Source organism: Ambystoma mexicanum, chromosome 9, assembly GCF_040938575.1.
Source record: "Ambystoma mexicanum isolate Mex_15411 chromosome 9, UKY_AmexF1_1, whole genome shotgun sequence".
NCBI classification, from domain to species: Eukaryota; Metazoa; Chordata; class Amphibia; order Caudata; family Ambystomatidae; genus Ambystoma; species Ambystoma mexicanum.
In genome coordinates, this window is record NC_090931.1 from 135436590 (window position 1) to 135452423 (window position 15834).

Genomic DNA, 15834 nt, shown 5'->3' on the forward strand with positions numbered 1-15834 from the left:
GTGCTGGATCAACGAGACAGTTGGTATAGTAGCTTGAGACACTCTCTCGACTTGAATTGGAAGGAACCATATTCAGGGAACGGTAACACCGAGCTCCAGAAGATGCTGTCCTACATGAATTAAACAAATGCATTTTTCAGGTTTGATTTTAAGATTTCATGACTTATTGTATCTGAAGAGTATTATACTCAATTTATTTAACCTAATCCTGCCACTTAACCGGATTCTATTATTTTTTGTTATTCAAATACATGTAATATTGTACTGTCTATGTTATGTAAATTTTATAGTCTTATTTTATATTTTGTGTAATGTTCAAAAAGAACTAAATCACAATAAAATATATTATTCTATTATTATTATTGTAATAGTTTAGGGGAGGCAATAGGTTTATTTAGTATAAGCCATTTTGTTTTGACAGCCTCAACTAGGACTTTTTTTTAATTTATAATTTGATGGTAGAGCCTGCTACCATCTTTAGATATTGGGCCAGAGAGGGGCTTATCCGACCCTTTTTCTCAATAAACACCCGTGAACATTATATCTATTGTGTCTGTCTTCACTTGTGATTTCATGCCTCTGTTACATTGGTCAGTGGGAGAAATTGGAGACACCACAGTAAATGCAAAAACACCTCAAACTGGTACACAGCAATGATTGGAAGCTACTTGCTCGCTGGTTAACCTTGGCGTGATATTTTATACAGGTAAGAAGAGTGGTTGGGCTTTTCTAGAATATAGTAATTGCTGTACTCCCCACCCAGGCCACACTTACCTTATCTGTCGCTGCTGGATGTCGGCAGGCTGGCTTCCCAGGCGAACATGGGCAAATGCAGACTGGAGCTGCTTCTCTGGGAGCTGCCCTTTGCCTAGGTTGCCCAGGCAGAGGGCTACCCTGGCAGGACGCTCTAAATGGATCCTGTTAATTAATCCTGGGAAGTCTAGAGGGAGGCAACGAGCTTCCAGCCAGGGCATGCTGGTAAATTACGTTTAAACGCGCACAGGACATGAAAAGTATTGAAAATGCCCACTATGGGCAAGATTCTATACAAAGGGGTCCGGCACACACAGGGATCCGCTTAGCTTGCTAAAAGCACAGAGCCAAGTGGCTCTGAGCCGCGTTGCCAGGGCCTGTACCCTTGTTGCAAGCTCGTTCCTGCTGACCAATCACAGTAGTGCAACAATGTAGTAGGGATTATTTCCTCTTTCATAGGCCAACCCTCTAATGACACCCAATCAGCTTCTTTCTTGCATCAACCAATCCCTTCATACCAGGATATGCCCCGCCTCCTGTCATGGCCGTCATTTTACCCTTGTGTTTTACCAACACATCGGTATGTTTTCCAATGGATTGGTCCCATTTTCCCCTGGATCTGTGTGGCATAGTGCCGGCTGTGCTGAACCTCCTTGCTGCTGCTAGGATGTCTGCGATTCTCTGCTGCCTCAGGTGAGTGTTTTCCCCATTAGGGTCTGAGACTGCTTCCCTGTCTGCTCCGGCTGATGCTGCATTGGATGTGCTCTGACGCGTGTGTCTGTTTCTGCAGCTTGCCCGCAGAGTTTAAAAAATAATAATTATTTTATTGATTTTAACAACACAAACAACCAAAATCAACCAAACAATAAACAGTCATAGGTGTCTCCTCCATCCAGAGCTTACTTCACATAGCCATTCTCTGTCGTGTCCTCTAAGGGTGTGCCCTCTTCTGCGCCTGTCGGGGAGTCATCTTCTCCAGAACCAGTCTGGGTTGACTCAAACAGTGTGGCCACTAATTGCGTCCAGGCCATCAAAGACTCTCCTTGGTCATCCCCCCCCTCTGTTAACTGCTTCACTCCACACTGCTGTCTCCGCGTCTACCCATTTCTGAAGGTCGCGCCACCACATTTCCACCCACGGTCCCTTGTTAGCTTTCCAACCTATGGCAAATCTGTGCTTGGCTAGTATGTAGGCCAAGTCCTTAAGTTTACTCACATGTTTCATCCTACGTGGCCTGGGAAACCCCCAACCATGCACGCCCACAAAGATTCCACTTCATTCAAACGGCGGGCTACCTCCCCACAGAATCTCCCTATTTCAGGGCATACCCAGAACATGTGTATCATTCCTGCGTTTACTTCTCCACATTTAGGACATGTCTGTATCCCTGCATTCTTGAATTGTGCAATCCTCTGAGGGGTCATGTTCGCCCTATGGGTAATATACAGCTGGATGTGCTGCAATCTCGTATTCCTGGACACTTTTTTTTTTTATACCTCCTGGGCTCACACCCATAACCCGTCGCCCATGGGTTCCCCTGCTTCCTCTTCCCAGTCCCGTCTAAACTGGAGCACCTCTTTACCCACTCTGGACATGAGGATATGTATTCTATATTCTCCTTGGGGTATCTTAGATATAATAGCATATCGTCGGCATACATTGATATCAGGTGTAGCCCTCACTTCGTAGGAATTCCCACTTCTCCGTAATGTTGCCTCAAATATATTGCCTGGGGCTCTAGGGCTAGAATGAACAACATCGGGGACCACGGGCATCCCTGTCTGGTGCCTCTACCAAGTTGCCATCGATCAGAGATGATCGCGCCCGTCTTAACTCGAGCCAGTGGTGCGCTGTATAGCAGATGCACCCACCGCAAATACACTGGCCCCATCCCATATACTTTCAAGGGCGCTAACAACCAAGGCCACTTAACAGAGTCGAAGCCCTTCACTGCGTCTAATGATATTATTGCAACCTCTTGTGAGTCCTTTTCCGTTTGTTCGATGATATGATGTAGCCTCCTGAGGTTATCGGATATGTTCCTGTGCGGGACATACCCCGTCTGATTGGGATTTATGAGCCTATTAATGACTGGTCTCAGCCTGTTCGCCAACACTGCAGTAAGTATCTTGCTGTCCTGGTTAAGCATGGATAGCGGTCTGTATGACCCGTGGTATACAGTTCTTTTGCCGTGGGATTTTTCTTCGCAGGACTTTTCATCGCCGTTTTTTATCGAAAAAAAACATCATCTTTTTTTTTTGGGGGGGGGTTTAAAAATTCAATAAATATTTGTGGGTGAAAGGGAATAATTAAAAATAAAAGGGGGGTTTGGGGGGGTAACCCCCACCCCCCCAAAAAAAGATGAGTTTTTTTCGATAAAAAAACGTCGATGAAAAGTCCCACGACGAAAAACCCAGCGGCAAAATAACGTAGAACCCGACCCGCAATCCATGCTTGGCTTGTTAGGTTTAAGGAGCGGGATGATAATTGCCTCCCTCAGAGATTCCGGTAATACCCATTTTTCTAGTGCTTCATTTACCATTGCCAGCAGCGGGGGAGCAATTCCACCCTGTATGTTTTATAGAATTCACTAGGTAGTCTGTCCGCCCGCCCCCGGAGCCCTACAAGTGGGTAAGACTTGATCACCACCTCCAGTTCTTCTAAAGTAATTGGGACCTCTAGGTTCTCCCTTTCTGATGTCTCCATTTTGGGAAGGCCAATGTCTTCCAGTGTGTCAACTATATCCTCCTCTGCTGGTAAAACTCCACAAAGCCCTTGTTCACTTCCCTTTGAGTATCAAGTATTCGCCCATCCTTGCCCCATATTGCCCTAATTGTTTGCCTGGGCATTTCACATTTATATGCCCAGGCCAGCAGCCTGCCCGTCCTATACCCCCCTGCATGCTGTCTCTCTAAATATTTTTTGTAGTTCATGTGACACAATCTCCCCCAGCATTCCTTGCACTCTTTTTGCAACTTTCTCATAGTCCCAGTCTCCTCCGGAGAGTGTCCTCCCTCGAGCATAAATTCCTCTAGTTTCTTCTCTGCTTCATGTAACTCTCTAGTGATCTCGCCCTGCAGTCCTTTAGATGTAGATATTGTTGCTCCTCTCACTACCACCTTAAATGCCTCCCATAATGTACCAGCTGACTCCACGCTCCCGGTATTCTGTTCAAAGTATTCTACTATCTCTTTCTTCAGGTCCTCTCTAAACATTGCACCTTTCAAGGCCTCTGCTCTAAGCCTCCACGTTGGGATCTGTTCTCTGGGTGGAGAATACTGCCACTCCACGATCAGTGGCGAGTGGTCCGATAAGACTCTCGCTTTATATTCCGAGCGCACTAGTTAACTCATCAACTAATGTGGCAAACACATAGTCCAGCCGTGTATATAGATCATGTGGTTCTGCGTAGTGTGAATATGGTCTATCCTGTGGGTGGTGCACCCTCCATATATCTACTAGATGCAAATCTCCCAATAGGGTTTGCAGGGCTTTGGCTGCTGGGGCAGCTTCACTATCTTCCTATCTGATCTATCCACCTTGGGATCCAATGTGCAATTGAGGTCCCCCCCTCATATAGCTGCCCCTCCCATGTATGGGCTGATCTTGCTTTATAAGGTCCTGAAGTAGCCTATTGCATCTTGGTTTGGGGCGTATGTGTTGGTGACGCTCAACTCTCTGTTTTCCACCAAGTACTTTATCAGTACCGTCCTCCCATCGGGCTCTACGGTGGACTGTAATAGCTTAAAGGGGACATGTGGTGTTATCCATGTAAGGACTCCTCTGGCGTACGCTGAGTACCTCGCTCCTGTGGTGGTGCCTCTCCATTTCCTTTCCACTATTTCCTGCTTCTCTTTCATTAGGTGAGTTTCCTGTAATAGAGCGATATCGATTCTCTGTCGTTTCAAATACATCATGACCTTATTCCTTTTCAAATAACTGTTGAGCCCCCTGACATTCCAGGTAGCTATCTTCAGATCTCCCAACTTATCCGTAACCTGTCCCACCCTTTACCGCCCTTGTAATCCGCACCATACGCAATGGCGTTTAGGTCTAAGCTCATTCCCTGACTGTTGCTACCACACCAAGCCCCCTCCTCCCCCCAACTCCCTTCCTGGCCCCAACTCGGGCCAGCCCAAAACTCAAACCCCCTAACTCCCCTCCTTCTCTTCTCCCTCCCCAATCCCATCTGATGCCCAGCTCCATCCCTGGATCTCAGGCTACCCCGCATCTAGATCTTTCTCGGCAGCTGCCCGTACTCGGGACACAGCAGGGGGATACCACCCTATTGGTGATTCAACTAATCTAACTACGGGGGAGGAGTCGCGCTTACCTTGTATTTACCGAATTAATGCTGTTGTGTGCCACCAATGCCTGCCACATGTCTGACGTTGCTCATATGTATGCTCTAGTCCGAGAAGTCCACATGATGAATGGTCAATACCTACACCTTGCGTACATGCTTGTTGTACATTCCTCAGTTTCTACTTCTACGTTAGCCATGTCCTAGCAATCAGCAGTGAGACGCAGGATCACTCATCCTGTTTTCCCCGTTCCGGGCCATCCGTATTCTCAAGACAGCCTCGGGCGTCCAACTAGCTTGCCGCCTCCTCTGGTGTCCCGAGGTAGAATGCCTTGCCCTTGTGTAGGACCTTGTTTTGCTGGATACAAAAGTGCTGAAGGACTGTGCTCTTTCTGGATGATCCTTGAAAAAAACAGACAGTGGCAAGCATTTTGATCTAAATGCATTCTGGTGCAAGGTGGGGGCCAGGAAATGGGACCCTCCTACTAGCCACCTTCCCCATCAGGAGTAGGACTCCAACTGGATTACTTCTTGGACCTTCCACCCCCAGCTGAGATGGGCTTATGTCCCCTCGTCCTACTAGCCACCTTCCGCATCAGGAGTAGGACTGCCACTGGATTACTTCTTGGACCTTCCAACCCCAGCTGAGATGGGCTTATGTCCCCTCTTTACAAGGCCAGACTACCAGCCTGGTTACATGTGTAGTTCTGAACCTTTGCGTCACTGGCTTGGATCCACGTGACCTAATTTGTTAACTGAATTTATCTAACATTTGCACACTTATGAAAACACAAGACAATATTCTTTGCACCTTAGAATTAGTTTTAGAGTGTGAGCGCCAGAATAGGATTTCGGACACAGGATGTATTCTTACTTTGGTACATCTCAACAAAGGACAGACCCATTAGTTTTGGTTGAGGTAGGGAAGCACCTCCTAGATTAGGGATAGTGAGGCATTTTTCACCCCTCTTTTCATTTAATAAAAGTTTGTAACCAAAAGAATGAGTCCTCTGTGTCTCCTTCCTGGCTCCTCACAGTCCTAATTCCTCCTACGGGCCTCCTCGTCTCAGTACCGGTTGGTGATACTAAGCTATTACTGCAGTAACAGGTTGAAGTGCCAAGAATAGAGGAGGGGTAAGGAGATAATAGTCTGGGGAGGTGAAAGGAATTTGTGGGGTGCTGCCTAAACCCTAGGTGATTGTCCTTATGCCCAAAGGGGGAGTCTTTCCCCGTGAGATCTTCCTGCTGTGCACCACCCCCCGGGGACACTTCATCACCCTGTCCTCATGGGAAGGTGCTCCCTTGGGGAGAAGTGACGACATCTCAGGATTCATCCCAGTTCTTTTAACATGTTATAGTGTCAGGGTGTTTTCTAGAGGGCTGTATCTTTGGATAATGGTTGTCGCCTGCTTTACAGGCCCCCTCTTCGAAGGTGGAGGCTCTAACCTTGGTGCTGCCCTTTTTCCCACCATCAGGCCTACTGGAACAGGCTCTAATAATGCAGTACAATGTAAAAAAAGGCTGTGAATGTTTGGGGCACAAATGTCAGCTTGGGGTATGCAGCAGCCTTGAGTACAAAATATATCAAGAGCGCAGGGGGCCTCTTAAGTCCCTAAAAATGTTATGATGAAAAGGAAAAAAGGAAATGTACATTAGACCACCCCATCCTCAATCCCCAACCACACCCGTACTCCCTTCTATTGTCTGCGTTTCTATACTAGCCCTTCCTTACGTGTTTTGCCTTTTTCTTGCTAGGGTTGCTCCTTATAAGTAACATAGATACATTAATAGAGACAATCAGCCCTGATATGAATTTAGCAGTAATTCCAAGCCTGTTTATCATTTCCGCCCGCCACTTGTAATTGGGCAATCTCATCCCAACTACAAGGCGTCGTAAATCCACGTCTTCGGAGTGCACAGGGTCCATGGGGGGATAGTGGAGAAATGACTGTGTGTGGAAATTTGATTGCTGTAATTCCTCCTGATTTTGCCACTAATGTAGAGGAAACGCCTTCAGCCAAGAGCTGAATGAATTTCCTCTGCATTATCACCAAACTTGGTCTTCCGGAAGTGTGGTAAATGTGGCTGTAATTCTGTTACCATCAAATTGTTACCACACCGCCATACTTGTTTGTTTATTTATTTATTAAAATGTTTACATTTGTAAAGCGCCACACAGCCCAGAGGCATCGGGGTCCTGTTGCACGAAAATGACTTAGTTGCAGTGCAGGGAGGGGTAGATCGAGGGTGTTACAACTAGATTGTGTCTACCCCTAGCCTGGGAAAAAAGGACGTTTGCCTTTACAGAGGTTATACAGTTGACAGGGCACAGGTGGGGTTTATACAAACAGCATAGTTTTTATTGCTTTCCTGAAGCCCAGGTGGGATTCGATGCCTCTGATCTTGGTGGGTAATAGGTTCCAGTTGGTGGCGACGAGGACTGGGAAGCTAGTGCCCCCTGCTCTGGTTCTGATGCTTTTTGGAATTACTAGGCGGTTAGTGTGGCTCGACCTAGTTGGTCTGTTAGAGGGGGGACCAGAGAATCTCTGAGCAAGGTAGCACGGTGCTGTGTCGTGTCGACATTTGTGGGTGAGTGCCAGTGATTTGAATGGATCCGTTCCTTGACCGGAAGCCAGTGGACAGATTTTCTGGTGGCTGAGATGTGGTCTCTTTTCGACATTCCTGTGGCTGCTCTGAGGGCATTGTTCTGCACCGTTTGGAGTTTTTTTAATGTTTTTGGCTGAAGTGCCTGGTAGGAGTGCATTGCAGTAGTCTAGGCGGGAACCGATGATGGCTCTTGCAATGGTGAGGGAATTTTCCTGTGAGAGGAAGGGCCTTGCAGCAGTGATGAGTTTTGAGTGGTAGGCTGCTGCTTAAGAGATTGCGTTGACCTGTCTGTCCATGGTGAGGTTTGAGTCCAGGTAAACTCCAAGGGTTTTGACTGCTTTGGAGACCGAGATGCGGCAATTGTCGATGATTGAGTCATATTGTGGCCCCCTTTTATCGATTGTGGCTGGTGATCCGATGATGAGTAACTCTGTTTTTTCGCTGTTGAGGCAGAGCCAGTTTTCCGCCATCCAGGTTTGGATGGTGGTGTAAATGGAGATGAGGGTTTTTTGGTCGGCTTCGTAGTCTCCGGTGAGAGGGATGAGGACTTGTGTGTCGTCCGCATAGTTGGTGTAAGTGATGCCCATTGCATCGAGGTATTTTAATAGTGACCTTGTGAAAAGGTTGTACAGTGTGGGGGTTATGCAGGACCCCTGCGGGACACCGCATTTAATTAGATGTGGATGGGCGCAGGCTGTGTCCGAGAAGACTTTCATTTCTCTGCCCCTAAGGAAGGATGCTATCCAGGTGGTGGCTTCTGCTGAGAAATTGCCCGCTGTAGAGAGGTGATGGCAGAGGGTATCATGATTGACCAGGTCAAATGCCGCTGAAAGGTCGAGTTGAAGTAGGAGAGCTGGTTTGCCTACGTCTCTTAGGTCATCGATTTGGTTCTTAAGGTCCAGTAGTGCTGTTTCTGTGCCATGGTTTGGGCGGAAGCCAGATTGCCGGAGACCAAGTAGGTGATGAGCTTCTAGGTAGCTCTGAACTTGGAGGTATGCAGCTTTATCCAGGATCTTGAGAAGGAAGGGAACTGTAGTGATGGGCCTATAGTTCCCTGGTACCTTGGGGTCTAGTGTAGGTTTTATTAGTAATGGGCAGAGCCACGCTTCTTTGAGGCAGGATGGCACTTGGTTGGATTTGATTTGTAACGAGCCTGAGTGCATTTTCTGCAGTGTAGTTACACAGAAGGAAATGCAAACACCTATGCAACTGCCAAATAAAACCACTTTGGGTTTCAGTATTTTAAGAAGAAAATACATAAATTAGATTAAATCAGTATTGCAGATGCATTCTGTGGGAAGACAGTGGCCATATATCCCAAGGCACCAGCAGAGGTTGCTGCAATTCTCACCTCGTATCTCAAGCACTTTTTGGGGGCAGGGGAGCATGTGCGTATTGACAGTTGTTTGCCTAGTTTCTACCCTCCTTATAGGTATAGTTTAGAAATACTGTCATATTTTTGCTGTGACTTTTTATCTGAGGTCGCAATTGGAGCAATGCAAAAGTACCCCGATTAATGTAAACTTTCTGAAAACCACTGCATAAGAATGAGTGTGAATGCATGCCTGCTGGATACGTGCTGCCTCACCATCCATTCATACTGCATTTCTTTCTGGTCCATCCCTTTTAGTCATGAAAAGAGAGCAACACGCCTACCCGGGGCACCAGCCGGAAGTGGTTCCCGCCGAATTCAAGCCCATCCCGCGCTCTTGCTACATGATAGACTACGTCAAGCCGGAGGGGGGCTTCGAGACGTGCCCTCTCATTGGAGTGAAAGACACAGAGGTTGTGATGCAAGAACTACATACCTAACACGGATTGCTTTTGTGTTTCTCCAAAGATGGCGTCCGGATTCCCAACATGCTCTGCCTCTGGCGAAGGGTTGCCTCCAAGTTATGTGCATGCAAACCAATACAATTAATGCGCTCCTACGTGTGATAAGTAGATTTTTTAAGTTCTTACAAAAGCAGAGTACTAGGAGGGACGGAAGAAGATTATGAATATACAGGTTAATCCTTTGCATACATTCCCTAACTCATACATGCCAACGTTCCGACGCACATAGGAGGGACATTTTGTGTAAGAAATCGGGAGACGTAATTTTTACCATGGGAATACATTGGCGCTGGAATTATTTTAGGCGGGACAACGTAAACCTAAATCGGGAGGGTTGGCATGAATGCTTAGTGAAGAAACCATCCCTCGATTAGGGTCACCTGATGTCCCGGTTTTGCCGGGATAGCCCCGGAATTTGGCCCTTGGTACCCCCGTTCCAAGAGGTTTTTAAAAATATTTTAAAACCATGTTACGGTTTTGGGGAAAGGGAGGTTAGGCAACAATTGAAAAGTAAATAACCAATAAACCACATGCAGAATTATGCTGTGGCAGGAGAGGCTTGAACCCCCAACCTTACAGGTACCACCATCACTGCATTAACTGATTGTGCCTCCAGACCATACGGTAAACGAATAGACAGCAAGGCCTGCAATATGCTTCAGAGCAAAAACTCTGTTCTATGCTTATATCCAGGTAATATATTTATATGCAGGAGCATTGCTGGAAATACTGTGGGATGGAGTGGTGGTGGATGTGGGGGTGGTTTGGGGGAAGGGGGAATGCAGGATTGGGGACGGGTGCGAGGGGGTAGTCCTTTTTCTAAATTGTTGGCAGTCCCGGTTTTTCATATTGAAAATCTGGTCAGCCTACCCCAGACTCCTGTTTTCCTTTCAACATTTACCCAGTTTCCCTACTACGTTCCTTTCTGTAAATCTAGGAAGAGTACTAAACTTGCAATTATCTACTTTTATTAATTTACATGATCTTGTCCCATCACACCAATCCGGTTTTCGTCCCCTTCTTTTCACCGGAACTGCCCTCCTTTATATCACTAACTCTTTATGCTCGCCGCTTTAATCATGTTATCCGTGCTGGTATTACCTTTCTGCTCGGCGTCATTTGACGCTGGATCATTCTATCCTTTAGCTACTCGTTCTCCTTTGGGTATCGTGGGTTCTGTTCTTCACTGGCTCTCTGCTTAGCCTTCATATCAAACATATTCAGTATCTTGAGTGGGACACCCCTCAGTCGCTCCGAGGTTTAGTATTAGGACCTTCACTTTTGACCCTTTATACCTCGCTGCTCTCTAATAACAATTCTTCTTTTGGTCTATCTTGACACTTTTATGCAGCTGATACACACATCCTCTTCTTTCTCTCCACTTTCAGATTCTTCACTCCTCTCTGCATTTCTTTCAACTCTTCAAACCTGGATGTTGTCCCATTCGAGTCACCTTAATCCCGAAAAAATGGTGCTTCTTTCTCCCATCGTATCCTCCAATCGGCACTCCTCCTGCTTCGATCTCCTCCCACCCCCCTTTCTCATCTTCCATTCATGGGGGGTCTTCTTTGTCCCTTCTCTTTCTTAAGGAACCCACATTGCAAACTTGGCTAAAGCAGCTCGTTTCTTTCTTTACAACATCACTTAAATGTGCCCAATTCTGACATTTTAAGCAACTCAATTTCTGATCACTTGTCTTTTCTCGGCTCCACGGTTACTCAGCACTTCTGGTCGGTCTCCCGGTCAATGCACTGGTCCCACTAGATTCCATTTTTAATGCTTCTCTTCGCCTGCGATTTCACCCCTCTCCTTCATCTTCTATATCATTTTCTCTTGCTTCTCATTGGCCCAGCTTTCACTATCACGTTCCTTTTTAATTTCTTATGCATCGTGTATAGACATGTCTGCACAGCCGGGCACCCTTCTGTCTGTCCTATTTCATCTCTTTGAACACGCCCTCTCTTTCTCTTCACTCTGCTTCTTTATTTCTCTGATCCGTGTCTCAACCACCTTGCGCCCACTCCAGTTTTCTGGCTTTTTCCTCGATCACCTCAAGACATTGGATTGCACTTCCTCTTAATGTTTGTTCTAATCATTCTCTTGCTATTTTCTGTTCATTAATTAAAGACCATGTTCTCCGTTTGTTTGCCATACATTTTGTAATTGCACTTATCTTGTTCCAGGTAAATTCGCATATGTTTATCATTCTATGATTGAAGCTGTACAAGGACTTTGGCGAAAGCGCTCTATACATTCCAATAAAATGTAAAATACAAATGTCTGCTGTAATCAATCTAAAAATTATTACTTTTGGGGGGAATTATAAAGCATTTAGTACAATTCAGAGAATACTTTCTACAAGAGGACCCAAATTGAGGTTTAGAAAATGGTTTTCTGGCAGAGTTCAAGGGATGTGATTCGGTCGTATTAATCTAGTTGTGAATTACTCACATTCACAAGGTTGTTGCTTGCGGGTTTGCAAGGGGAAATGTTGCAGGAAAAGTTGGATTTAAGCCATTGACTATGATAGGGAGTGGGTGTATCTGATTTTCATTGGGGAGGGCTTAGTTCCACATTTCTAGCCATGAATCGAGAAGGACAGTCTCTGTTGTTTCTCCTTCTTAGAATTAAGGATATTGGTTTGACTATTTATTCCTGGCGATGCTGCTATCTCCAGAGATTGTTAGTTTCATGAGAAGGTAAGTGGGGTTCTGTGGCTTATGGACCTCCTATACAATGTAGGAAGTACTGCCCACGACGCAGCCCTGAAAGTGCATCCAGATAATAGTCATGTGGTTGTACTTCTGTTTCCCTTTTTATATCAAACGTCCTACTGTTAAGCGAGCAGAAGCCGAGAGATAGACTTGTAGACTGAGAGTTGCCCCCAGGGAACGTGTTATGTTTACTAGCATTTTCATAGTGCCTGTTTGCTTATGGTGCTGCTGCTTTGTGGCACCAACGCTTGGTCCAGGCCTGTCGCTGACGAGAGTAGGATGCTTCGGTAAAACATTGTGATGGTTGGAATGTGTCCTTTGTGGGTTATGTTTGCTGTCCTGTTTGATGGCCTAAAATGTGCTGTGATGGTGGTGCAGCATTCTTGTTGCTGATTCTAAGGCATGCCATTGTAGATGTGAAACCCTTTTGTGCATGATACAGGGAGGTGAATCTATCCTGTGTCACACGTCACAAGTGTGCAGAGTCAAAGACACAAAACAAAACCCAAGTCAATAAGCAGGAAATACTTTGTATAGTCTTGATTTGCCAGATAGTCTTTTCAGGAAAATCAAAACGCAGCATAGAGTTTCTTGCAAAGTCTCAGGGCCTGGCCTCTGTCTGGTCCTGCTCAAATGCCCAATCAATGACTCTGATCTTTGTCTTCAGGTTTCTAGTTTCGTGTGGTTCCCCAACCCCTTGTCGATTGAGTCCAATAATCGGTGCCACAGTGGTTAATATGTCCCTGGATGAAGAACAGCCCAGATAACTCAGGCAGGGTGTTGAGGTTGTGGTTGTATCTCCTTGGCTCGAGTTTGGTTTTTACAGGTTTCACGGGCTAAGCAAGTTCCCTATCCACTGACCAGCTCTCTAGGGCCCTGGCCCTGTGAGATAGCACAGTATCATACCTCCTCCCATTGACTCTAGTTTCTCCCCTGTACCATCCTGGTACTCTGGGACCTGCCTGCTCTATTCTTCTAGAAGGAGAAAGCATTCTCCCACCTCTTCAGGTTCAATGGTGGTATTTCCTACTTTACCGCTCTCCTTGCCAATAATGTTAAGATCCTTTATCTCCTTCCTCCTCTTCATCTGTTCTTTCTGTGGTGGTTCTTGTCCTCCAACCTCCACACCACTTTCCCCCTTTCTCTGGTGGTCTACATTATCGACTTCCCAGCAAACATTTCTCTTTTGATGACAACTTTTTCTTCCTTCCACTTTCTCTCACTCTTAAAAGATCTCTCACCAGTCTCCAACAACTGTCCTCTACCTGGTGACAAATATTTCTTTCTCCAATATCCTCCATACTTTTTCAACTTTCCTGATGTTTCGTCTCTACTCCCCAAATGCTTTTCTCCCATGGATGACAACTCCCTCCTTCTACATCCTCCTCAAGACTCCCCCTCCTAACTTCAGCTCTCTCCTCCTGTTCTACTTTCAGAAATCCTCTCTCTCACCTCTTTCCACCAACTTTCTTCCCCCAAGTCTTACTTGAATTCCCCACCCTGCCAAATCCTACTTGAATTACCCACCCTGCCAGGCTGAACTGGCTGCCTTTTATAGTAGAGGTGCCCTCCCCATCGGTGGTACTTGCGGACATTAAGGACATCTTTAATATTGAAAGTTGTGCTCTCCTGCGTTTGAATCATGTGATGTTAGGTGGTTTGGAATGGGGTGTCGTACAATTACACAAGACCCTGCCACCATCTTAGAAATTAGTGAGAGAATAGAAATGTGTGAACTCTGTTCCTATCCCCCTTGGATCCTTGCTGCCCTGCCCTGTGTCAATCTGTAAACCTGCGGTTCCATCAGTTTGTGCATTTGGGGTAAGGAAAGTCTCTAATATGTCAGAGAAGCTACTTGATGCTATGTCAACATCTCTGTCATGGAGAAATGTGTGGTTTTGTGAGCCCTGCGGTGCTGGAGCAATTGGGAGCATGGTGATTGTTTCCTTTCTCCTCTGCTCAATGCTTGTGAGCCATGTTTTCATTATTCTGATGAAACTCTGCATCCACAGGACTTGTAACAATGTGCTGTGTTTTCTCTGGTCTATGCACCAGGAAGCAAAGGTATTTCTTTGGTTGTCAGGTTCCTGTGACGTTTGCTGCAATAGTCCCTTAATGAGAGGGGCTCTAATGCATGTGCTGGTCTTCACAGGGTTTTCATAATGAATTCCATTCAGAATAACATCCACACGCACCAATAGTGTTAAATCTCTCCTCGTGACATTTGCACACCTTGCCATGATGACGTGCAAACACATCTACGCATTCACGCAGGGCAGTACACAAGCACTCAAATCACCCAGTAGTGTATGGTCTTTAAAACCAGGAACCACCCTCGCAGGAGTGGACTGTGGGACATACTAAGTCCAGCATTCGTTGGTATCAATGCATGCTGTCTCTATATATATATAGTTTATACAATTATAATACTCTCCAACCGATAGACTACCACTCGGACAATGAAAACGTACTGTAAGTACATGCCAGCACCGGAGACACTACTGTATGTTTGTAATCTTAACCGCTTTACTGAAATGTGCTCCCAGTCTCAAATACTGGTCGCCTACAGACCACATTAGACTGCTGTATTGTGCCCTTTGGTCGCCTACAGACCACATTAGACTGCTGTATTGTGCCCTTTGGTCGCCTACAGACCACATTAGACTGCTGTATTGTGCCCTTTGGTCGCCTACAGACCACATCAGACTGCTGTTTTGTGCCACAGGGTCACCTACAGACCACTTTGAGGAGCCAGCGCTGTGCCTTATGGTCGCAGCTCGCCCTGACACTAATCCAATATGCAAACCTGTTTGCCCTTCATCATGTTCCCGTTCTGCATTCTCCCCAACCACACACCCTGCTTGGGCCACTACTACTGGCCCCATAACAACGATCTCAGCAAGCCGGCATGCCCCCGGCATCACCCTATCCCATGTCCTACACCGTTCCTTCCCTCTACTCCCCCATTCCCAAACAGCGCAAGTCTTACCCCTAGGACCTATCTGAATACCACCAAGCATCATGCTATCAGCCCTGATCCAATCTCACAAGTATTGCCCACTGCAGAGTCACCTCACCACAGCCATACTGAAAAATTCTCTAACCCCGTGACAGGTGCAGCAAGACACTTCCGACTAAGGTCTCGTACTTTCAACCACCCCAACCCAGTCAAATATGAACACACACCTCCCAAACAAATTAGGCCCAGAGTACTTCCCCCTCATCAAAACCATACTCCTAGCCAGAAACCCATCACCACTTCCAAACCAGCCCCGGACACCCCCAATAAATTACTATCCACTTTTAAAGGAGCGCTTATCAATGCCCGCTCCTTAGGGGCGCATGCTATAGAAGTGCACGACCTCATTATGGAATCACAGCTCGACATACTAGTAGTCACAGAGTCCTGGCTCCATCAAGCATCAGGTCCACTACTAACTCTGGCAATCCCATCCGACTACACCATATTTAGAACAGATAGGACCCACTCACAAGGAGGCGGTGTTGCTATAATAGTCAAGACTAAATTACAGCTTAGATCTTGTCCCATCGAAAGTATTGAAGGGTATGAAACATTACTCGTAAAATTTCCCATAAATGCTAAAACCACGATTAATTTAA

General features: G+C 46.2%; 1 protein-coding gene across 1 annotated transcript in view; it reads left to right on the forward strand.

The window, feature by feature from the left end:
* The window catches only part of CFAP68 (cilia and flagella associated protein 68), a 139598-nt gene extending 124751 nt beyond the window's left edge, over positions 1–14847 (forward strand). Inside the window, exon 4 of the mRNA XM_069614308.1 lies at positions 9294–14847. Coding sequence (XP_069470409.1) covers positions 9294–9475 — 182 coding nt within the window. The 3' untranslated portion in view covers positions 9476–14847. The remainder of the gene's footprint in view (positions 1–9293) is intronic.
* The last annotated feature ends 987 nt before the right edge of the window (positions 14848–15834 follow it).